Source organism: Emys orbicularis, chromosome 8, assembly GCF_028017835.1.
Source record: "Emys orbicularis isolate rEmyOrb1 chromosome 8, rEmyOrb1.hap1, whole genome shotgun sequence".
NCBI classification, from domain to species: Eukaryota; Metazoa; Chordata; order Testudines; family Emydidae; genus Emys; species Emys orbicularis.
The window spans coordinates 68627887-68653712 of record NC_088690.1 but is presented as its reverse complement, the minus strand read 5'-3'; the positions used below and the strand labels follow the sequence as shown (position 1 = coordinate 68653712).

The 25826-nt window shown below is 44.8% G+C and overlaps 1 protein-coding gene across 1 annotated transcript in view; it reads right to left on the bottom strand.

Moving 5' to 3' along the window:
• The window catches only part of MTA1 (metastasis associated 1), a 160401-nt gene that overhangs the window by 36321 nt on the left and 98254 nt on the right, over window positions 1-25826 (bottom strand). Inside the window, exons 12-17 of the mRNA XM_065409048.1 lie at window positions 8717-8832; window positions 7521-7672; window positions 6177-6366; window positions 5669-5758; window positions 1681-1833; window positions 488-523 (exon numbers count right to left, since the gene is read on the bottom strand). Coding sequence (XP_065265120.1) covers window positions 488-523; window positions 1681-1833; window positions 5669-5758; window positions 6177-6366; window positions 7521-7672; window positions 8717-8832 — 737 coding nt within the window. The remainder of the gene's footprint in view (window positions 1-487; window positions 524-1680; window positions 1834-5668; window positions 5759-6176; window positions 6367-7520; window positions 7673-8716; window positions 8833-25826) is intronic.

The following is a 25826-nucleotide window of genomic DNA, read 5'->3' as shown; positions in this document are numbered from 1 at the left end:
TCATGACTAAAAGGCAGAGTATATCCTACTAGATTTTGCTTCTTTTTTGATCTGTATGTGTTTGATATTTAAATTCATATAGAATATTTGAAGCCTACATTTCCTAAGGTTAAATAGTGAAATCAAAAACCCACCCAAGCTATCGTTACATTCCTAAACTTTCAATAGCTTTTACAAAACTGCTAGAACAATGTTGGATAATTTGGGGATTTTAGTAGCATAAAGTGAATATTTCATTTCATTACCACTTCCATGCAACAACTATGGTTGTACCATTACTAGCCCCACACGTGAAAAAGGCTGAAAAATAATTAGCAGTGCATAGACCATGGATACAGAGGTTATCCAAAGAACATTTAGACACCAACACAAAATTTACACACAGCATTAGTAGCCACAAAGCAGACAAGCAAACTAGAGAAGCCAACAGATGAAACTAAAAATCACAGTCTCCTAGCATAAGCTGAGCGCAGCTTTGAGGTCTTACCCCTGCTAGGCATCAATAGGCGCTTCTTCACGTTGCCTGACAGAGCACGAGTGAACAGAAAAGAGAAAAAACACCATATCAGCAATCTGAACAGTAGCATTTTTTTAAAAGCTAAATATTAAACACAAACAGCAAGATGTCCATTGCTGCTTGTGTAATTTGCATTCAATATAAATGCTAATTTAATCTAAGAATAAATGTGAAGGGGAAAAACCCCGGTGTGGCTGTATTGAAATGCAATGGCTAGATAAATTTACTGTGCTGTATTAAAGCTATGGGGTTGGAGCAGAATGGGAGACAATCTAGTCTCACTCCCAAAGGAGGTCTTTGAAGGCATGACAGTCAGTTTTGCTCACCTCTGGGAAAGTTGGAAGCTACTACGTTTTTCTCCTCACCCTGTCACAATCACTGTTAAGTGCCATGCTGCAGATGCTCCTTCTTTTAATTGAGCCATTCCCCACCTTCCTATTCCTGTTAAGGCCATTTGAATAGGCCATCTCATTCTTGACTGAGGAGCCAGTGGCACTTTCCCTGCTTTGCCGTTCTCAGCTGATGGCTAGCTCTTCAAGACAGAGCCCTGGACTCCATGCCAGGAGAACCGTACCTCCATCTCCTGCTGCAAGCACATGCTGCCTTTACCCATGCTGTTTACTGGGCTGAAGGAAGGGGTGAGACCCATCAACAGTGAGAGGAGGACTCTCAATGAGAGGGCCAACCAGGGAAGAAACAGTAAATTCTTAATGAAAGAGGAAAAAACATTTGGGAAATTTTCTGTAGTAATTCCCATGGTAGTAATAGTAATAAAAAAAAAAAAAAGAGGTTTGTCTTATTCTCTCATGTTTGCCAGGCTGAGACCAGCCTGACATCAAGACATGGTCAAAGTAGACAGAGTTCCACTAGCCTAGCAGCTCTGTATCAATGTACTACTCAGACCGTACACATCCATGCCTGCACAAGCAAAATCAAATCAGCCTTTGCCAGAAGAGAAAAATAAACCATAACATTTCTTGTTCAAAACTATCAAGGCCCCTAAAATAAAAAAAGCAATCTCCCCTGGAATAAGGACTGATGCTCTCCATCTGGCAATACTCTTTACAAAATACTGAAATGGAAGTAATTAACAGGAGCACTTTGCTTGACGACACAAGAAACACCCGACAGATGACAATGTACATGTAATAGAAAATATTTACCATCCATCCCATTGTGTTGCTCATAGCTTCTTTTTCCCAAGATAGTTGGGGATCCATTGTTTATGACAGGTGTAAACTTGGCAGGAGTCAGATTGTTAAGAGAACTGGACAAGCTCTTTACGGGGTCTGGTTTCGGAGGACATGGATGAGATTCTGTTGTAAAACAGCAGTGTGTTATTTTTATTAGTAGATACATGGAGACTATAAACCCAAACACAAAGGGCAAAATTCAGAGATAATGTAAGGCGCACCCCTCTTATATTAACAGAAACCCTTACATTCAAACTGCCTTATACTGACTTAAGCCTACTCTACTGATATGCAAAGGAATCTGAATGAGTGAAAAGAGGTCTGAAAACAAATTGCCACATATATCACTTCTGAATTTGGCCCCAAGTCTAACAGAAGATTGCTACTTATATAAAGCATTGTAAATATACTGCTGAATTCAACAAGGATGTTTAACCTGTGCTGTAATATACACTGCAATATAATCCTAAAATAGGTGCTAGAAGGCTGTTTTGTATCCTTTTCTAAAACTATGTTTTCCACTGATTATGGATAATTTCTAGGCTGCTCTATATTAGAAGCCATCTTCAAGAAGTCATGCAACACCCACAGGCTACCCAGAAGTTACAACTTTGCCAATTTCATCAGTATTCAATAAATGCAGTTCCTAAACTGGCCAAGCCATTGAGGACTTAAAACAAAACTATCAAGAACATGCACATAATTTAAATCTAACCTTTTGGCTGAGGCAGAGATCAAGCATGGCGTGCCGAAGGAAAAGATGTTGAGAAAGTTACAAGCAACTGAAAACAGGGGTTTAAAATGAGTTGCTTTTTCTCAGCCCTAACTATGGATTCACAGCTTTGACTCTGTAATAGCAAGAAGTAGCACAACACTCCTGAAGATAGTTACATCAAAAGGAGAGTGGCCCTGTTTTCCAGTTTAAGAGCCACACTGAAATCTGTCACACCACTGAAGCATTTGCTTTCAAATGAGACATTAAAAACCAAGGTCCTATTCTGTGTGAACATTAAAGATCCTATGGTACTCTTCATAAAAAGTGACAGGTTTCAGAGTAGCAGCCGTGTTAGTCTGTGTCTGCAAAAAGAACAGGAGTACTTGTGGCACCTTAGAGACTGAGCATAAGCTTTCGTGGGCTACAACCCACTTCTTCGGATGCATCCGAAAGCTTATGCTCTAATAAATTTGTTAGTCTCTAAGGTGCCACAAGTACTCCTGTTCTTTTTTCATAAAAAGTGTTTTTTTCACTAGGATTCCATAGCAAAATTTCCTCTCCCTTTAGTGGCTACATTTTGGTTGTGCTGCATGCATACAGTTTGGGGATTTTTTGGGGATATTTATTATTACAGAATATTTTAATTGTTAAGTACTGTACCTAGAACAAAAGCAGACAAACCATATTTAATGAGTATTCAGACAATAGACACACAGAAGCTTATCTTTTATAAATAAAAATATTCAAAGAAACAAAACTGACTTCACAATTTCTTATCAAAGTTAACAGATAATTAGTTTAATTGCTGAAATGGGAGCCTTAAAGTAACTCCCAAATCAACTCTCTGGAATTTAGAAGCAGTTGAACAGTGCTCTAGATACTAAAGCCAATCTCCACTTCCCCATCCCTATCACTCAGCAAGACTAGAGAAGTGGCCAGAGGATGCTTTTAACATTAGAGCGCTGTTCTGGGTGCTCATTTAAGGCTCCTAAATTCAGTATTTAAACTAACCAGGCAAGTTTGAAGGAGGCTGTGTAGTGTCTGTTGGAGGAGGAGACCAGGAAGAAGCATGACAGTTTTACAACTGCCCCTGACCCCACCTGCACAACCTGCCAGTCCCTCAGGAGCAGTTTGTGGTCTCTGGTCCCTTTAAACTCAATGGTTATTTAATTACAAAATTGGGAGTCTTCAATTTCAACTTCAACAAAAAGTGAGTTGACAGTGGCTGTCTGGCCACAGACTGCAGTGAAGAGAGAGCTAGTTCATAGGACACTAGAGAGGGTAGCAGGGTCAAGGAGTTCAGTTACCTACAAAAACAAACATTAAGTACACCTCTACCCAGATATAACGCTGTCCTCGGGAGCCAAAAAAAATCTTACCACATTATAGGTGAAACCGCGTTATATTGAACTTGCTTTGATCCGCTGGAGCGCGCAGCCCCGCGCCCCTGGAGCACTGCTTTACCGCGTAATATCCGAATTCATGTTATATCGGGTCGCGTTATATCGGGGTGGAGGTGTAATAAGAGAAGAGGAAGTTAAAATAACTGATATAAAAAAAATCTACATAAAAAATATTACAAGAAGCGCTTTTGTAGCCTTTCCCCCATTATTCCTCTTATCCTTATATTTTGAATAGGAGAAGGATGCAATACATTAAGCACCGTATTTTTTTTAAATACAAAAGAAACAGTTAATAAGCCACTCTGATGCCAGCACGGGCTGTGGTAAAGTCATAGAGCCTTCACCATTCTGCCCCATAACACACTCAAGGCATGCACCAATAGCCAATTAATGCACAAATATCATGGGTTACTGCAATATTCATTTGACAGCATTCCCAGATATGGGATCTTTCTTTAAGGCAATGTATGGTTCAGGTGTGATTATATAACAACTTGCAGAGAGCAATATATTTATAGGAAACAGCAACAGATCAAATTAAGCACAATTTTAGTTCTATTAACTGAAATACTTGGATAAAAGGTGCTAATAAAATATCAGCCATTTGTTTCAAAGATCCCAAAGCACTTTTCACATTGCAAACTATACACACCTGAAATCATGCCATCCACTCTTAAGGAAGACTGTGTCGGATGTTTAACAGCACAAAACAATGCTAAACTACTTAGGACAGGAGGAGAAGAATGCTGTATCCAAACAAAACTGCAGAAGGAATTTTTGGACAGGATACAAGAATTAATTCCCCTACTTTTGTAAAAGAGGGAAGCAGTCTGGGGTTTTGTTTGGCTGCTTTAAAATGGTCAGAAGTGATTAAGACCTTTCTTTTATGTGCAATCTGAAAGACAGAACCTCCAGCAGCACAATACATACTAACTTCACCCTGGGATCATGATTCAAACTCACTCGTGAGGAAGAGGACTACCTACTGAACCCCTCTGGCACCTAAATGTTTTTTTGAGATCAGTAGTTGGATGCAAGAACTAACAATCTAGGAATTATTTTGGGGAAGTTCTGTGGCCTGTGTTATGCACGAAGTCTGACTAGATGATCACAATGGTCCCTACTGGCCTTGAAATCTATGAATCTTTCACTGACCATAATTTCTGCACTTAAACCTCTTCCACTACAGAATCTTTACCCTCAAAGGCATGAAAGGTCAAGCAAGCAAATGCCAACTCATTTTCTGTTAAACTCTAGTGACATCCTTCTCAGACGTTTGCCTACTGTGCAGTAATTATGATGCTAAGGAGAGGCCCAAAGCAGAGCTGCATAACACTTACTATAAGCACTTCATGGAGAAAGCTCTGTATCCTTAGGCCTTTTAGACTTGAGAAGAGGCTGCACAGTGGATCCCATTGTAGGAGTTACATTAAGACTGTACCAGAGTGGGATTGTGGACCAGCCAACTGCATCCCACCAATCACATTTATGGATTGTAAGCAGAAGGTCTCTCACCCAGACACCGGAGGCTGCCTCATGACTGCTAAAGAGGATTTTCGCATATAGGATGGAGGGTGGGTAGTAGGCTGCTGAGCCACCACACCTCTACATAGTGTGAAGAGGAGAAAGGCTGCAGGGGCCATTTTGAACTTTCCTCTGTTCCAGAGAAGGACACAATAGTCTATAAACTGAACGTTTCAGGACCTTACCAAAGGTTATTAATTTATTTCTAGAGATGGGCAACATTTTGGGGGAAGCGGATCCTATTTTTCCAGATCAGTTTACCCAGCAGTATGAAAATACGCAAGCAGTTAGGAGAATTAGCCTGTAGCATATTTACCTAAATACCGGAGTACTGCTTCTAAAGGCTTTCGAACAACTTGCTTTAACAACAATGGATTTTCTGATGCTTCTGGTAAGCGTGCTGTGCCTGTGAAGACAATATCGGGATTTGGGAAAACATTTATTTTCTTATTAAAAATGAATGGAGTCTTGGACATTAACTTAGTCTAAAACAACTTTTCTCTGGAGAGCTTTCTAGTAAAAAAGGATGTTTACAGAGTAGGTGCATGTTTTGGCAAGTGTACACACAGGCAAGGGAATGTGCTGCATACTGGCAAACAAGTGACACAAAAAAAAAAAAAGCTGAGCAATTTCAAATGTGTTATTTGATAATAGTGTGATGAGTTAAGGCCATTTCTGTAAAGGAAATAAGTAACAGCAGGTCATCTGTGCTTAGCCACAGTACCTCTGAAAGATTTAACTCAAGTCTTTCCCAAAGGAATTAATCTCAAATTCTGGTTTCCCAATTTCATAGTAAGTAGCTGGATGTCTGGATAAATACTCACATTCTGCTTTGATTGCTGCACTGTTGATGGGCAGGTGGGGATGTCTTGCTGCATGCCAAGGACGCAAGATCTCTCGACACAAGCGTCTGGCAATCCTTGTCAGTTTTGTTGTATGCAGATAGAAAGCTTGTCGTGTTTTCATGGCAAATTTGGGGCTCCCACTGTTTCGCACTGGCACACCATGAAGACTCTGGGAAAAGGGAAAAAGCACAAGCACTTTTATTGTTCACAACTGATTTTTATTAGAAATTTGCAGAACACCAGAAACCAGCATCAGTTAACACCACATACATAGTCCATTCTAAAAGTCATTTCCACCTACACCCTCCTATCCAACCCCCGCTTTCCTAAATTTTTAAAGGATGCTCACTCAAAGTAAAGTATTTGCTTCTACTCAGTTTCTGAAAGGCTCCTGGGGACAGAGATAGGAGCTTGGAGTTGATACAGGCTGAAGGAAAACCACAGATATAGAGGTAAGGACAAGAGTGGGAGGCAGAGATTAGGAGGGAAGTCTCAACAAGCTAAGAACACAACACAACCTACTATCTTCTCCCATCTGCACTGCTGCTGCTCTTCCCTAGCCACTATTCGTTTTTGAAAACTTTGGCCCTATACTTTAATGTGGACCAATTTAAGCATTCAATATCTTGGAAGGTTGGCCTTGGGCTAAGGTTTACATACTTAACTACATGTGGACAAAGATGACTTATCAATTATTGCACAGGCCAGACCCTTACCATGTCATAAAAAAGCCAAGTTCTGACTAATAATTCTGTTGGTTTAGGCTTTAAACAGTTGTACAGTAGAACCTCAGAGCTATGAACACCCGAGAATGGAGGCTGTTTGTAACTCTGAACAAAACGTTATGGTAGTTTTCAAAAGTTTACAACTGAACATTGACTTAATACATCTTTGAAACTTTAGTATGCAGAAAATAAAATGCTGCTTTTAACCATCTTAATTTAAATGAAACAAGCACAGAAACAGTTTCCTTACCTTGTCTGTTTTTTTTGTTTTTGTTTTTAAACATTCCCTTTTTTAGTAGTTTATGTTTAACACAGTACTGTACTGTATTTGCTTTTTTGTGTGTGTGTCTCTGCTGCTGACTGATTGCGTACTTCCGGTTCCAAATGAAGCATGTGGTTGACCAGTCAGTTTGTAACTCTGGTGTTCATAACTCTGAGGTTCTACTGTATATTATTTGATGTGGTTGTGTGTGGCAGGAATAAGGGATACTTTTTCCATTACTGTTCATTGGAATGAGCATTCGGTTCCCTGACCTGCAGTACTGAGCCTCCTGCAATGGATGTACATACCATATTATTTTACGCTGGATGCACATACCATATTATTGCGGTTTGGTCCTGGTCTCTCTCCATCTAATCGCGTCGGCATTTTCAAGCCACCATATTTCTTCCAGTATGTCCAACAGGATGCACAGAGGCGACACTGCATGTTAGGGGGACCCCAAGAATACCACTGGTAAGACTGTGTGGCTAGGGATAATAAAGGTGGAAATATATATATATATTCTTAAACAGAATTGATTTTCAAAGTTTATAGCCTTTACAACCATCTTTACAATCTCAAAGGAGAAAAAGACCTTTCAGCTTCACAAGGTAACAAAACTAGATCATAAGCCTGTTGTATCAAAAATGAGGCAAATTCCATTATCATTAAATGTTTTATAATGGCATTATGCAGTGTTGTTATAGCCGTGGTGGTCCCAGGATATTAGAAAGACAAGGTAGTGAGGTAAATTTTTTTATTGAACCAACTTCTGTTGGTGAGAGAGAGAGAAGCTTTCGAGCTACACAGAAGAAAAGCTCTGTATAAATTCAGAAGCTTGTTTCTCTCACCAACAGAAGTTGGTCCAATAAAAGATATTACCTCCCCCACCTTGTCTCTTATAATGGCCTTAGCTCAAGTAATTATATTCTGTAGTATATCATTTGAAACAGTAAAATGAGTAAGAGTCATTAGGATGGGGAAACTTCCTGGTAATGCCTTTGAGATATTTTATGCTGTAACTCCGAAACACAACCACCCCTTTTGCATAGGTGGGGGGAACTGTAACTTTTCCCCTCTATTTTAGAAATCCCCTCCCCAACTTTACTTAGGGAAGAGAAAGAGAGTCAGTCATTTTGACTCTCCATACAGTCCTATGTTTTAGCACATCTAAAAGGCTCTCCATAAAGGAGAGGGAAGCCTATCAGACCAAGACATATTAGCCGATAAGACCATAGTGAATACAAGGATGTAACCATGCTCTTTGGACTTTCCACTACCATTATAAAGCTGTGAAAACATTATAAAGCTCTCCAATGAATTAAATACTTGTCTTCACTCAGGAGCCATCTATTATTTCACAGGAAACATCAGCTCTTACAGCTATTTACAATAAAATCCACCCACTCTAAAAACTTAGAAACATTTATGTAAAGAAAAACCCTGCCTATTTCACCCACCCCATTAAAGCTTTACTTTAGTCTTAGTGCTAGAGTACTTCTGCTGCTCTTGCACAATTGCAAATCACTTACTATAGCAGCTTTCACAGGCCCGTCCTGCTCCCGTGTTCTGTGCCTGTCCTCCTGTACCATTTACCACTCCTGGTTTGACATTATTTACATTGATCTGGTTGGGGTTTGGCTTGTTACTTAAAACACAAAGCAAAAAAAGGGAAAAATTAATTGATTGTGACATGTAACTTTCCTATGTGACAAAAAACGTGGCCCAGAAGATTAAAACTGAAGACGTACATTTCTCACATATTTATGAATTCCAAAACAAGAAACATTACTTACCAGTACATAGAGTTTTCTGAATACATTTCCTCTGCAGATCATACTGTAGAAGTCACATGCCATTTCTCAGGAGTCCCAGAACCACTTAAAAGCAGTTAACCATTCTGGTCATGAGTACACCTTAATTACTGATCTGAAAACATTCTAATCTAGGTGACAAAAGGGCCATATCAACAGACATCCCTCTGCTCCGCTCTGCCTGAACAATATTCTGCTTAAGCCTCTAAAGAGGTGAGGAAGGAGGGCAAGTCAAGGTGGATCTGCAAGGGCAATAGATTCACAGAATTCCATGGTAAAGTAGCCTTCCTTTCTCCTTCAGAAAATTGCCTCTTCAAATCCCGTCTCTCTGTAGTAAACTGGCAAGCTTACAGGCAAGAGCTCAGAAGTACTAATTCAGATTCAAAGTTTGCCCTCCTGAAACAAGCACCTACTGCCACTGCAGTATTAAAGAACTGCAGAGAAAAAGGTGTAAACTGAATCCTCAGATAACCCAAATGGGAACACCTTGTACAGACAGCAGTCTTCCCCTTCTGATTCAGAGGTATTTCCTGTGCAATTTCCTAAGAGAGATGTGAAAGGAAGCATCTTAAAAGGTCAAGAGCGCCATCCCATCCCATTTAGCATAGAGATTATGGCACTCCAAGCCAACATGTAGAATCAGATTTATTTACAGACCTTATTTTACCACTCCCTTCAACAAAACCACAACAGAATTAGTTAAAGTACCAGACTGCAACACAGGGGATCTGGGTTCAATTCCAAGACTTCCTGTGTGACTTTTGGCTAGTCATTTAGGGCTTGCATCAACAGTAGGAGAAGACACTCTACTGGGATGCGATTTCTAAAGCACACTCGTGCTGTGCGTTAATGTGCCTGTGTAGACCATTGAGCTGCATACCTTTTTATACAGCAGTACTGCTCTGTATATTCAGCACTTCATCGGCTGACTTCAGTGATACAGTTTACCACATTTCACTAAGTGAAAGCCAACACAGCAGAGAGCCAGATTCTATTCCTTCTGATGCAGCATCAACAAAGATTTAGTAAATTCCAATCAGTTATATCTGTATAAACCCATCAAAGGCAAAGAGGTTGCATATGAAATTATTCTTGAGACAATGGCATTGGGCAGGCATAAATAAGATAACAATTTGGCCTAGAGAATCTTTAAGACAAGTGGGGATATGAGGGAAAGAAAGAAAACTCCCCAGTCACTGTGTTTCCAGGGCTGTTAGAAAAACGCATCTTTTTACTTGGAACCAATTACATGTGATTGGGAGTCACTGAGAGACAGAGAGAGCCCAGACAATCTTTTTTTTTTTTTTTTTTTAAATAAACAAAAAGTGTTACATGCAGATTCTGCTACAGTGGCACACAAGGACCATAAAGGCTCCACAAGTGGCCAGGGGAGCCTTTTCCAAGAGCAGGAGAAGCTTCAGACTGACCTGTGTTGCTCTCTTTTATATAACATGGTGGGCTTATTGAGAGGAAGAAGTGTGGGTGAGGGGGAAGGTCTGTGTACTGCTAAGTGCTACAGACATTCTGGACTTCTCTGGTCTGCAGGGCTCCCCAGGCAAGGCAGAAAAAAAAGAATAAATAACTGGGGCCTTTTTACAATCGTGGTTCAATTGTTCTGTTCTTCAGCTGATGCACTGTCATGGCCCTAATGATTGATTATTAATGGATTTGAAATGGCTCTAGGATTTGTAAGTCACTGCATGACGTTCCAACTCAGGGAGACTTGCAAAGGCAATTTTGCGAAGGAGAAGAATGGAATACGGTACCTTTGCATGAGACCGCATTTTGTTGATTGCTGCCATATTAAAAATTACCTCCAAGTAGCTTCTACTTCACCAAAAATTCATTTTGTGCAAATATAACTAGATTACTTAAGGTAGCTGGGGTTCTCCAAAAGTATTCTCTCTACAGAGTTACACTACTGGCAGGCAATGCTGCATAGTGGATAGAGCTCTGGACTAGGGCAAAGAGACCTGGGTTTCTATTTCCAGCTCTGCCACCCGGCCTGCTGGGTGACCTTGGGCAAGTCATTCACCTCTGTGCCTCGGTTTCCCCCTCTATAAAATATGATCCTTTCTAAAGCCCTTTTAGAACTTCTGATGAAAAGCACTACAAGAGCTTGGTGATATTATTATATTACTATTACTACTGTAGAATGCTATACTGCATAGTTCCAGAAATCACATATAATTAACTAGGAACAAGACTACACGCCTTGATATATGCATCCCACAGTGCTAAGATCACATTTAGAAAGGGAAACATGATGGCCAAACTCCTTCACTCCTGGCTGTCTTTGCGAAACTGACCTACTGAAAAAAAAACATGGGGACGATCTGAACATCTCTCTCTCAACTCCACTTACGGTAAATAACGTAACTTTTTCTTCATAAGCATGCTACCTCAGGCATCTGAATAATAAAATCAATTGTGACTTAAGTACTCTACCTTAAGCACTTAACCCTTATATTTCTTCAAAGACTGGTACAAACAGTCTAAGTTAACTTGTTAATCAATTTATTAGTTACTTAATGAAGATGAAGTCAGCAAAGTTCAAACTGCAAATAAGATGCACATTTTACACAGATTACCAATAAGTATGGTAAGCTTTCCCAACACTTGGAGTCTTTAAATCAGAACTGGATGCCTTTCTAAAAGATCTGTGGTTGAATTGGAGTATGTGTATTAGATGCAAGAATCCTTGGGTGAAATTCTCTGGCCTGTGTTATACAGGAAATCAGACCAGGTGATCATAATATAGTCTCTTCTGACATTTGAACCTACTAAAGTGACAAGATCCTTGTAAGAAGTGTTGGCTCCCAGCTTCCCTTAGATCATGAATTGACAAACAGCTCACAAAACACTGACATTTTTCCAATGTGTGACCAACCTTATGCACTTGGTTGACAGCACTAAATTAACATGGGAGCAGGAACTGAAGTCTTACTTTTCTGAAAGGAGAAACTTGTGTGCCCAAGACATACGGTAGCTAAAGATTAAACTGGTTTTATTGGTTAGAAGACTGAGTATAATACCACCAATGTACACTGGAATGGTTCCAGTCATCCAGGTACGTACAGCCAGATGTTCTGGTCCTGTCATGAGAAACGCATTTTGGAATAACATTGTGATAAAAGAGAACGGCACTTCTCCCCTTACTGCACGTAAAGCTTTGTCAGGCCATTACTTCGTGTATCTGAAAACATGTGCCTAAAACTATTTTGTGCCCACTTTTGGGGAGGGGGGGGGGGAAGTCTAATGTTTGTTAAAAGGATCCTTAGGTATTGGTAAGATCCTTCTCCACCAACATTAAAAGTATAGATCACTGTTTTAACATACTTATAAAAAGGGACAGAATATACTCATGCATGGACATTTTTCTAGCCTATACTGAATCTCCAAATAGTCCTATCTAAATGGGAGGAAGACGGTCTTGGGGTTAAGGCGCAAAATGATGAGTCAAGATACAGAGGGTCTATTTTCAGCTATGCCACAAAGAAATTTTACTTGCCCTGTGCTGTGACTATGGCTCTTCAAGATGTGTCCCCCTATGGGTGCTCCACTTCAAGTGTGTATGCACCTCTTGAGCCCTTGATGGGAGATTTCTAGCTCTAACAGTTTGATGTGGAGACTGGTTTTGTGGGCTGTCCATCTGCCTTGAACCATGAGGGTGTCGAGGTGGGTCCCGCATCCTAACAGGGAAGCGTCAGAGTTAGTCACTGTTGGGGTTGGGTGACAGAAAGGGATAAACGCACAAACGCTGCGTTGCTCCTACCACCAGTCTAGGGAGTTTTTTAAGTGCAAGGGGACCGTCACCTACCTGTCCAAAGTGACCCTGTTCAGAGAATAGGGAGTTTTTAGCCAACCCTGGAAGCAGCAGAGGTGTAGCCTTGTGTGATTGGTCACAAAGATACAAGCTGCCACACAGCCCACGCATTGAAGACGGTACTTTATTGTGACCCAAGGGCTTCCCTGAATTGTCCCTACCAGACCAAACAAGGTCACTAATCTGTCCAAAGGGAGGTACAAGTACACTCTTATAAACTGTATCCTTTGTACATGTACCAGCATGGATTTCTTTACATTCAGCTGTAGGCCCAACTCTTGGAACAGAGCGAGGGTCATCTGGGTGGCAATAACACAGCCTCGAAGGTGTTGCTCTTGAGTAGCCAGTCGTGGAAGTACAGGAAGACCAATATCACTTCCTGCCTAAGGTAAGCTGCCACTACTACTAGAACCTTTGAAAATACTCTTGGAGCTCAGGATAGGCCGAAGGAGAGCACGCAATACTGAAAATGATCTTGACCTATGATGAATCGTCAGTATTTCCTGTGTGATGGGTGTATAGTTATATGAAAGTAGGCATCTTGTAGGTTGAAGGACAAAAGCCAATCCCCATTCTCTAGTAAAGGAAGAGAAGGTTACTCACTTTGCAGTAACGGAGGTTCTTCGAGATGTGTGTCCCCGTGGGTGTTCTACTCCAGGCGACTGTGCATCCCAGCGCCATTGATCGGAGAGCTTCGGTAGCAGTGCCTGGTCGGGACGCATGCACTCAGCTGCTGTTTCACGGCATCGTTAGGGTCTGCCTGAGCGTGCGCATTCCGCACCCCCCCCCGTCAGTTCCTTCTCTACCTTAGAGTTGTCTGATTAGTACTCCAAAGTAGAGGGAGCACCCACAGGGGGACACACCTCGAAGAACCTCAGTTACTGCAAGGTGAGTAACCTTCTCTTCTTCGAGTGCTGTTCCTGTGGGTTCTCCACTCCAGGTGAATGTGAAGCAGTACCCACTATGGTTGGTGGGATTTTGGAGTTGCAGCAGTGATAATGGTAGACAGTACAGTGTGGCCTACTATGGTGTCTGCTGTGGTATCCTGTGTGGTAGCATAATGTTTGGCGAATGTGTGGTCAGATATCCACGTGACCGCCTTGCATATACTGGTAATAGGTACGTTGTGGAGGAATGCAACGGATGTTGATATCACCCGAGTAGAGTGAGTTCTGATGCCCTTGGGTGGTTGAGCATTCTGAGTCTGGTAGCAGGATCTGATGCAGTCAGAGATCCACTTGGAGAGTCATTGCTTAGAAATAGCAGCACCCTTTGATCTCTCGATAGTGGACACAAATAGCTTAAGGGATTTACGGAATGCCTTAGTTCTGTCTAGATAAAATGCAATTGCCCGTCTGACGTCGAGGTAGGGTGACCAGACAGCAAGTGTGAAAAATCGGAACAGAGGATGGTGGGGTAATAGGAGCCTATATAAGAAAAAGCCCCAAATATCGGGACTGTCCCTATAAAATCGGGACATCTGGTCACCCTACGTCCAGGGTACATAATGCCACTTCCTGTGGAGTCTTGTGAGGTTTGGGATAGAATGCAGGTAAGTGTATTGGCTGGTTAAGGTGGAAAGTAGACACCACCTTGGGGAGGAATTTGGGGTGGGGTCGCATTGTAACCTTGTCTTTAGAGAAAATCGTGTCGGGAGGGTAGGCCATCAGGGTGCTTATTTCACCGACCCCTCTCACTGACGTTATGGCAACGAAGAAAACTACTTTCATAGACATGTGGAGCATGGATGAGGAAGCCAGGGGCTTTAAGGGAGGCCTCGGAGAACTAGGGTGAGATTCCAGGAGGCTGCTGGTGGGTGAATCTCAGGGTAGGGATTTTGAAGGCCCGTGAGGAAGTGTGTTATGGTGGGGTGGGCAAAAAGTGAATATCCGTTCAGCGGATCATGGAAGGTGGTGAGAGCCGCAAGGTGTACAGAGCTGAGCGAGAGCTCGTCCTGTTTTAGTTTTAAAAGGTAGTCTAAGATGTCAGGGAGGGTCAGGGTCTGGGGTGTCAAGCATCTGTGGAAGCACCATATGGAGAACCACTTTTGCAGGTAAGTCTTACAAGTAGAGTCTCTTCTACTGTGCAGGACAACGTACTGGACCTGCTCTGAACAAGCTAATTCGTGGGTTTGAAACCATGAAGGAACCACGCCGTCAGTTGGAGTTTCTGGAGCTGCGGATGGAGAAGCCGACCGTTATCCTGGGAGAGCAGGTTTTCTGGTTTTGTCCACCATTGTAGGATGGCCAATACGTTTGCTAGAAGAGTTAGTGTCATGCAGAAGCTGTGTCTGCTGGGTTTATAGTTGGAGTTGAGCCAACCCTGAAGACATTTCATGTGCAGTCTGGCATATTTGACCACAAAGGTGGTGGCTGCCATGTGGTCAAGAAGCTGTAGGCAGGTTCGTGCCCATATTCTGGAGCGAACAGAGAGCGTGTGTATGAGATGCGTAATAGCGAGGAATCTGTTGTGTGGGAGCAAGGCTCTGGTTCGAATTGAGTCCAGGTGAGCTCCAATGAACTCGATCTGCTGTGTGGGTATCAAGGTGGATTTTTGGAAGTTTATTTGCAGGCCTAGACTGTGGAAGAGGGAGATGATAAAACGCGTCGCCTTTAATGTCTTGTCGTATGAGCCACCTTTGATAAGGCAGTCGTCTAGGTAGGGGAAAAGTATAATCCCGTGTTTGCAGAGGTGGGCCGCAACTACAGCTAGGGTCTTGGAGAATACTCTCGGTGCTGTGGAGAGTCTGAATGGAAGCACTCTGTATTGAAAATGGTTGTGTCCGATTGTGAATCGCAGGAAGTGTCTGTGTGCTGGATATGTGAAAATAGGCATCTTGTAGGTCGAGGGCTGTAAACCAGTCCCCTTGTTCTAGCGCGGGTATTATTGTGTCCAATGTGACCATCTTGAATTTCTGTACACGTACAAATCTGTTCACTCGGCGTAGGTCCAGTATAGGTCTCCATCCCCCACTTTTCTTTTGGGTCAGAAAGTAGTGGGAGTAGAAGCCTTCTCCCCGACGTTGCATTGGTACAGGTTCCACTGCACCTAGCTGTAAAAGATGAGCCACTTCTACGCGAAGTAGGTGCTTGTGAGCACCCTGAAGAGGGACAGGGAAGGGTGTGCGGGCAGGATATGAAAGGGATGGAGTAACCTGATTGAACTATTTCCAGGACCCAGCGGTCCTGTGTGACCTGTTGCCAGACATAGCGGAAAAACTGGAGGTGGTGGCCAAATAAGCGGCAGAGTCAATGGGCGGTTTCGAAGACCCCCGACAAACACTTCAAAATTGCTGTTTGTTTCTCGCTGAGTGGGAGGTAGCTGGTTGCGCATGGTTTTGTCTGCGCCTACAAGGTCTGTTGTGGTGCTTCCCATCATCATATGGTCTGGACTGGGGCCGGTGATATTGTTGTGCGCAAGGCCTCTAATAAGGTTAATGATGTTGTCTCCTGGGGAGGGACGGGTATATGCCCAGTGTGCGCAGGGTGTGTCTAGAGTCTTTCATAGTGTGAAGGACTTAGTCAGTTTTTTTAGAAAAAAGTTTATCTTTGTCAAAGGGCCGGTCCTCCACTTTGGTCTGCAGATCTTTGGGGACACCGGATGCAGACAGCCAGGAAGACCTGTGCATCACCACCGCAGTTCCAGTAGTGTGGGCTGATGTGTCTGCCATGTCCAGGGATGCTTGTAGTGCCGTCCTGGACACCAATTGACCTTCGACAAGGACTGACTTAAAGTCCGCTCTCCTGTCCTCCAGGATATGATAGGTAAAATCAAAGAGCTTGTTGTAATTGTCATAGTCATAGCTTGCAAGGAGGGCAAAGTAATTTGCAATTCTAAATTGCAAAGTGGAGGAGGTATAAACCTTGCGGCCAAGAGGTCAAGCCGTTTGAGGTCCTTGTCTTGCGGAGTGGGCCGGTATTGTGGCTGTTTTGTTCTGTGTCACTACATCCACTACAAGAGAGTTTGGTTGTGGGTGGTGAAAAAAAGTTATCTACACATCCTTAGTGGGAACATAGTATTTACGTTCAGCCTTTTTCCTTGTTGGTGGGATGGAGGCAGGGGTCTGCCAGAGAGTGTCAGCTGGTTCTAAGAGGGCTTTGTTTATGGGTAGCACGATCTTTGAGGGCGCAGAGGGTTGGAGGATTTTGAGGAGTCTGTGTTGTGTCTCCTGGACTTCCTCCAAAAGGAATGTCCTGGCTGAGTGCCACCTGCTTGAAAAGTTCCTGGAATTGCTTAAAGTCCTCCACATTTTGTGGCGGTGGAGGCATGAGGACTCCATCTGCAGCTGATGGAGAGTTAGGAGCTGGTGAATCAGGGAAGGGTTCATAGCCCACCTCTTCAAGAGGGGGTCCAGGAGCTCTAGATGTAGATGGAGCTGGAGATAGAGGCGCAGAATGGGCTTGCGGTCTGGTGGAAGGGCCGCAAGGAGGAGTGGCAGCAGGAGCCGACCAAGGGTACCACTGAGGCCAAAGCACAGGGTAAGAAAAGTGAGGCCCTGCCCACGGGGGAACAAAGTAGGGAAACTGAGGCTGGTTCTTGTGAGGTGCCATGCCTTGAGATAGATATGGCTCTGGTGGAGGAGGAGAATCAGGCGGGGAGAACTCTGCCTGCTGCTGCATGTCACTCTGTCAGTGGGGGTAGCCAGGTTGGGTGGCGAGAATGGCTGTTCAAACACTGAGCGCTGTGTGTCAAGGAGCAGAGAGTCAGGCTCAGGGGCCACGGAGATGTCATCTTGATGCAAAAATTGCTGCTGCTCCATGGGCTGTGGTCTGCAGGGCATGGAGCGTGAGCGGAAGCCCGCAGCGACTTTTGTTTAGCTTTCATGGGTGCCGTGGGCCGTTTATAGGCACCCTGCATGGGGTCTGCATCTGCTGTGGGGGTGATGGGCAGACTCGGTGCCAGGGTAGAATGCGCTGCCAGTACCGGGTCCATCTTCAGTGCCGACAGGACCGGTGCCAAGGAGAGCTTCCCTCTGTGGGAAGTCGGGTCCCTGCTTTTGCGCCCCGTGTAAGCCATGGCTGAGGTGCTGGGGCGGTTGGAGGTGCCTGCTTTTGGCGCTGTCAGCACCGAGGGTAAAGATCTCGCCGGAGACCCTTTACCCTTTTGAAAGTCTCTGTGCGGAGACATTGGGGCTTCCTGCCTCCTCACTTGAGAGGGTGAAGCCGCGCTCCTGATCGGTTCCGACCTACCAGGGGCGCGTGAGGGAGAGGGTTTACTTGTGCCCATCTCCATAGACAGCTGCAGAGATTTCTCTATCAGGAGCATTTTTAGCCACAAGTCCCTGTCACGACGAGCCCTGGTTTTCAGGCTGGTACAATGGATACACTTAGCAGGCACGTGTATCTTGCCGAGGCACTTCACATACCGTGAGTGTCCGTCAGACCGCAGTATAGGTTCCTTGCAGGAGTCGCATTTCTTAAAGCCCGGGGACCCCAGCATCATTGACTATGATTGCCTGGGGGAGAGTCTCAACGGGAGTCGAACGGGAGAGAAAACGTTTTTTTTCTTTCTTTTTTTTTTTTTTTTTTAAACTAACGAACTATTCTAAAAGAAGGGAGAGAACTGGGATATTTCTGTCTAACTATTTCTATTTCTTTTTACTTATTTCCTTCAGTGACCAGGGAAGAGATTCAGCACTGCCCCGAGTCTCATCTTCAGCCGAGGACGGCTGAGAAGGAACTGAGGGGGGTGCGGGACGCATGCGCTCAGGCAGACCCTAACGCCGCCGTGAGACAGCAGCTGAGTGCGTGCGTCTCACGTCTCACCAGGCACTGCTACCGAAGATCTCCGATCAACGGTGCCGGGACGCACCGACACCTGGAGTAGAGCACCCACAGGGACAGCACTCGAAGAAGAATTAAAGTGCTAGAGTCACCATCCTGAACTTTTGAGGCTTCACGAATTTGTTGATCAGTCTCAGATCCAAAATCAACCTCCAACCTCTGTCCTCCTTTGGCCCTAGGAAATATTTTGAGTAGAAGCCCCTAACCCTAGAGGAAGGGTTCTATCGTTCCTAGTCAGAGGAGAAAGTCTACTTCTTGCCTCAGTATAAATTTGTGAGGGGGGTCCCTGAAGACAGATGGGAAAGGGGCGGGGTGGAAGGGAGGAGTGACACACTGGATAGTATATCCCGATGTTATGACCTTCAAGAATCATCAGTCCATGGTGATTCACTCCCAAGCCTGGTCAGAATGGACAAGACAGTCCCCAAAGGCAGGGAGGTAGGCTAGAGCACAGAAACTGTAAATCCAGAGTCATCGTCGAACCCTAGACCAACCCATCAAAACTGTTTAGATGAAGCCTGGGTGGTCATGGAGGGCAGCTGTGCAGCCCTCTTCCTCTGAAACCTGTCTCTCTCTCTGGGAGGTTCTGGGGTTCTATGGTATTCCAAGACCTGAGCAGGGCATGACCTCTGGGCAGCCTGAGACCTACTAAAACATTTCTTGCTCGTAGGTGTGTAAATGCCCAAGGAATGTACGGTAGCCCCAGAGCCCTTCAACGTGTGCAGGGAGTCATTTGTGTCTCCAAGAAAAGCTTATGACCATCAAAAGGAGGCCCTCTACTGTTTTCTGAACCTCTTTAGAAATTCCAAAAGTTGGAGCCATGATACCCTATGCATAACTACTGCAATGGAGATGGATGTGGCAGCACTATCTGCAGCAACTAGAGACTCTCGGAGAGCTGTTCTGGCCAACAGCTGACCCTCGGCAACGACAGACTGGAACTGCTCCCTGCAGATGTTATAATTAGTAAAAGTTGTATGTTGACCATACTTGGTATGGTATCTTGCGATCCAGAACTTCTGCAACCCTGCCAAGTAAGACTTTTGTCCAAAGAGATCCAGCCACCTTTGTGGCTTGTCATAAGGGGTAGATCTTGAAAAATGCTGCCTACCCCTTTCATTCACCACATCCACTACTAGGAAGTTAGGAGGGGATGGGAAAATAAAAAGACAGAATCCTTAAGGGGCACATCGTACTTATCAATCCTTTTGCACCTTGATGGAATAGTGGCAGGCGCCAGATAGTTTTCGCCAGATCCAGAAAAGCCTCATTAATAGGTAGCATCACTCTGGAGGGTGTTGCAGACTGCAAAATATCTAGCAGCTTGTGTTGTGGATCTTTGGCCTCCTCCAGAGGGATCTGCAAGGTGTCTGCTTCCATTCTAAGGAGGCCCTGAGACTGCCTAAAGTCAGCTGCCATAGAATGTGGTGAAGGCTTCTGGCAAGCAGAGGCTAGGGACACCATCCCTGCCCATCCTGGCTAATAGCCATTGATGGACCTATCCTCCATGAATTTATCTAGTTCTTTTTTGAACCCTATTAGGGTCTTGTCCTTCAAAACATCGTGTGGCAAGGAGTTCCACAGGTTGACTGTGCACTGTGTGAAAAAATACTTCCTTTTGTATTTTGTACTTCCTGCTGCCTGTTAATTTCATTTGGTGATCCCTAGTTCGTGTGTTATGAGAAGGAGTAAATAATACTTCCTTATTTACTTTCTCCACACCAGTCATGATTTTATAGACCTCTATCATATCCCCCTTTAGTCGTTTCTTTTCCCAGCTGAAAATTCCCAGTCTTATTAATTGCTCCTCACGTGGATAACCCTAATCATTTTTGTCATGCTTTTCTGAACCTTTTCCAATTCCAATACATCTTTTTTGGAGATGAGGCAGCCACATCTGCACGCAGTAATCAAGCTGTGGGCGTACCATGGATTTATATAGAGGCAATATGATATTGTCTGTCTTATTATCTATCCCTTTCTTAACGATTCCCAACATTCTGTTTGCTTTTTTGACTGCTGCTGCACATTGAGTGGATGTTTTCAGAGAACTATAGCTCCAATATCTCTTTCTTGGGTGCTAACAGCTAATTTAGACCCCATCATTTTACATGTATAGTTGGGATTATGTTTTCCAATGTGCATTACTTTGCATTTATCAACGTTGAATTTCATCTGCCACTTTATTGCCCAGTCACCCAGTTTTGAGAGATCCTTTAATAGCTCCTTGCAGTCTGCTTGGGACTTAACTATCTTGAGTAGTTTTGTATCATCTGCAAATTTTGCCACCTCACTATTTACTCCTTTTTCCAGATTATTTATGAATATGTTGAATAGGACTAGGCCCACTACAGTCCGCAAGGGGACACCACTATTTACCACTCTCCAGTCTGAAAACTGACCCTTTATTCCTACCCTTTGTTTCCTATCTTTTAACCAGTTACCGATCCATGAGAGGACCTTCCCTCTTGATCCCATGACAGCTTACTTTGCTTAAGAGCCTTTGGTGAGGGACCTTGTCAAAGGCTTTCTGAAAATCTAAGTACACATAACCACTGGATCCCCCTTGTCCACATGCTTTGCCCCCTCAAAGAATTCTAGTAGGTTGGTGAGGCATGATTTCCCTTTACAAAAACCATGTTGACTCTTCCCCAACAAATTATGTTCATCTATGTGTCTGACAATTTTGTTCTTTACTATAGTTTCAACCAGTTTGCCTGGTACTGAAGTCAGGCCTGTAATTGCAGGGATCACCTCCAGAGCCCTTTTTAAAAATGTGTGTCACATTAGCTACCCCCCAGTCATTTAGTACAGAAACTGATTTAAATGATAGGTTACAGACTAGAGTTAGTAGTTCTGCAATTTCACATTTGAGTTCCTTCAGAACTCTTGGGTGAATACCAACTAGTCCTGGTGACTTATTACTGTTGAGTTTATAAATTTGTTCCAAAACCTCCTCTAATGACACCTCAATCTGGGACAGTTCCTCAGATTTGCCACCTAAAAAGAATGGCTCAGGTTTGGGAATCTCCCTCACATCCTCAGCTGTGAAAACTGATGCAAAGAATTCATTTAGTTTCTTCGCAATGGCCTTATCGTCTTTGAGTGCTCCTTTAGCATCTTGATCGTCCAGTGGCCCCACTGGTTGTTTAGCAGGCTTCCTGCTTCTGATGTACTTAAAACATTTTTTGCTATTACTATATCAATATCCTCATGTAATACGAGGCACTCTAGTTCACCCATATTATTTAGACTTTGGCTAGCTGTTCTTCAAATTCTTGCTGGCTGGAGCACCCAGGGAAAAAAATTAGTGGAGGAGGCAAACCGCCGCTCCGGTGCTACATTCACGAGCAGCCGGTTCTACAAAGAGCTGGACGTGATACTCGATGGTGACCCGACCTCCACTGCGAAGTCCCCTGTGGATACTTCGTTGGCTCCATTGCCAGTTGAGAGTAGCAGGAGGAGCCAATCTTGGATGAAGAGGGGGAGGTGGAACCAGAGGCAGAGGATGACTCGGAGGCCAGAGATGCATACAGTTGGGAGCTCTTTTCTACCCTGGAGGAGCCTAGCCAGTCACAGCAGTCAGATATTGGCGAACCGCAGACAGGAGAGGAGGCCCCTGGTAAGTGGATGTGATTTTGGGAATTGCTGAAGCGAGTTGTTGGGGTCAGGAAGGTTGCAGACAGCAGGCTTGTGTCCCACCTCATGCCTAGTTTGAGCGGCAGAACAGGCTGTTGATACACTCCCTCACTTCACGGGAATCTCCCTCAGAAGATTTCCAGGAAACTCTCATGGCGATACTGGGCAATCCGCTCCCGCAGGTTCCTTGGCAGAGCTGCTTTGTTTCTTGCCCCATTAATTAACTTTCCCACGCCACTGTGCCGTCACGGGCGGGGGGGAACCATAGCTGCACATAGGCTAGCAGCATAGGGGCCAGGGCAGAAGCCGCAGGCTTGGAGAAGACCCTCCCTTTGATTCTCTACTCACCCTCAGCAGCGAAATATCTTCCATAATGATCACATCCTGTGGAAAGTGTGGGGACAGGAATGATTATCAGGCTCCCCCTACAGTGCTGGCTCTCCCCAAGTGCCCAAGAGCCATGTGCCCAGTGTACAGGAGGGTCCAGGAACAGTGATTTACCCTGCCCCTGCAGCTACTCACCATTTTGGGGGTCTTGTGGCTTATGTGTGCTTGCCTGGGGTCAGCCAGTTAGTGTCAGGTGTGTGAGTACTGGCTGTGTTTTAAAGCACTGAAACAGTGTTGTTTGTGTTGCAAACAATACTGCTTCTGTAAAATGTTACATTTAAACTTCTCAGAGATGACCTTGGGAGGCCAGCCTCCCCTATCGGCGGCAGAACGGTTGCGAAGAATTCAAAAGCAGCCAAGAAGAACTAAGGAGGACTTTATGCGTGAGGTTATAATGCACTCTGCCGCCGAGAAAAAGGAATTGAAGGAGTGGCGGGACAGCGAGAAGAGGGAACGAAAGGAGAATGCGGCACACCAGAAAGAAGCCACCGAGCGGCTCTTAACAGTTATGGAGTGCCAAGCGGACATGCTCCAGGCGATACTAGCTCTTCAAACCAAGCAGCTCCACGTCCACCCTCTTCTGCAGCCACTGTCGCAAAACTCTTTCCCATGCACTCCGCCCCTCTGCCAGACACACACATATAGTCAACACACTCTTATCAACCTCCTGGCTCCACTCTTTACCCGCATCATTCCACTCCTCCCTCCTCAGAGTCCAGCAGTTTGGACTCTCAATACCCACTGCACTCAACACCCATCCATCTGCAGTTTGGCCCTGCTGAAGTACAGCACCCACCGCATCATACTCCAAAGGAGAAGGTTGGGTATGATCCCTGGACATACACAAATCTGTAGCCATCCCGGGACCCCTCCTCCTCTTGAGACCTTCCATTTCCCCCTTTCCCCCATCCCTGCTGATGATTTTTTCGTTTGACTCTCTCCTCTGATTGTTGTGTTTCAATAAAAGAATTGTGTTTGTTTGAAAGCAATCTTTATTTTATTAAGTGAAAGCAAAAAGAGCACTGCAAAGCAACATACATAAAGCTATGTTAAGGCCCCTTCTTGCATCATGTGCACCAATCACCTCCTAGCATTACAAGCACTGCAATCCCGAGGATAGCAACAAATATTACTGGCTTTCAGCTTCAAATTGCTGCCTCAAAGCATCCCTGATCCTTATGGCCCCATGCTGGGCCCCTCTAATAGCCCTGGTCTCCAGCTGTTCAAACTCAGCCTCCAGGTGCTAAGCCTCTGCGGTCCAGCCCTGAGTGAAGCTTTCACCCTTCCCTTCACAAATATTATGGAGCGCACAGCACGCGGCTATAAGCATAGGAATATCATCATTGGCCCTGTCCAGCTTCCCATACAGGCATCACCAGCGGGCTTTTAAACAGCTGAATGCACACTCCACAGTCATTCTGCACTTGCTCAGCCTGTTGTTGAACCACTCCTTGCTGCTGTCAAGTTGCCCTGTGTATGGCTTCATGAACCACGGCATTAAGGGGTAGGCGGGGTCTCCCAGGATCACAATGGGCATTTCAACTTCCCCCAGGGTGATCTTCTTGTCCGGGAAGAAAGTCCCTGCTTGCAGCTTCTTGAACAAGCCAATGTTCCAAAAGATGCGCGAGTCATGCACCTTTCCGGACCAGCCTGCGTTAATGTCTGTGAAACGCCCACAGTGATTCACAAGCGCCTGAAGAACCATTGAAAAATACCCCTTGCGATTAGTGTACTCGGTGGCTAGGTGGTCTGGTGCCAGAATTGGAATATGCGTGCCATCTATCACCCCTCTGCAGTTAGGGAAGCCCATTTGTGCAAAGCCATCCACAATCTCATGCACGTTGCCCAGAATCATGGCCTTTCTGAGCAGGATGCGATTAATGGCCCTGCACACTTGGTAGCCAGCTTCCACAGTGCAAATTGCTATGCGCTTCTCCAACGGCAGGGCCGCTCTCATTCTTGTGTCCTTGTGCCGCAGGGCTGGTGCGCGCTCATCACACAGTCCCATGAATGTGGCTTTCCTCATGCAAAATTTCTGCACCCACTGCTTGTCATCCCAGACGTGCATCACGATGTGATCCCAGCACTCAGTGCTTGTTTCCTGAGCCCAAAAGGGGCGTTCCACAGTGGTCAGAACCTCCATGAATGCCACAAGAAATCTCATGTCGTAGCTACTACGCGTGGCGAGATCAACGTCGCACTCCTCTTGACTTTGTAGTTTAAGGAATAACTCCACTGCCACTCATGACGTGTTGGTTAGTGCAAACAGCATTCTTGTCAACAGCTCGGGATCCATTCCTGCAGCCAGAAAGAGGCAGGGCAGGGCGCACAGTACACAAACCGTTGAAAGATGGCGTCAAATGCGGATGGAAGCACAGGGATTGCCGGGATGCGAAGCAATGCTTCACAGGGCATTGGGACAGGACCCAGGATGGCCTGTGATCCCTTCCGCCTTCCCACAAGTCTTAGCAGCAAGAGAAAGAGGTGCTCTGTGGGAATAGCTGCCCAGAGCGCACCGCTCCGAACAGCGCCGCAAGTGTGAACACGCTATTGCGCAGGCAGCTGTCAGTATAAACACACAATAAGGGTTTTCCTTTGGCGCTCTCTGAGCGGCGCTGTAACTGCTGGCACTGTAACTTTGCCAGTGTAGACATGCCTTAAGAGGCACCTCTGCCTATTACTTTGGTAATGGGGGCCATATAAGAACCACAGATAGTTAACAACACACCACAGCTTTGGCTCTATTTTCTCTTCCTACCATCTCTCAAGTGCCTTTCCCACTATCAGCACAAGAGGAAACTAGGGTTCCATCAGCTGAAGCTCCCAGAGACCAAGAGAAAAGTGTCCTGAATTAACTTAGGGTACCATGCACTCAGTGCAAACAAGCAAGCAAACAAAACCCGGGCAGATCAACTGTCTCGGAGCCCAGATCAACTGACTCGGGCTTGCGCTCCAGGGCTAAAAAGTAGCACTGCAGATGTTCCTGCTCAGGCCAAAGCCCAGGCTCTGAAACCCAGCAACGGGGGAGGTGGGTGGAAGGGAAGGTCTCAGACCTCAGGCTCCAGCCCAAACAGGAAGATCTACACTGTTTTTAGCCCTAAAGCATGAGCCCGTGTCAGTTGACCAGGGCTCTGAGACTCATTGCTGCAGGGTTTTGTTGTTGTTGTTTTGCAGTGCACACATTCCCTAAGGG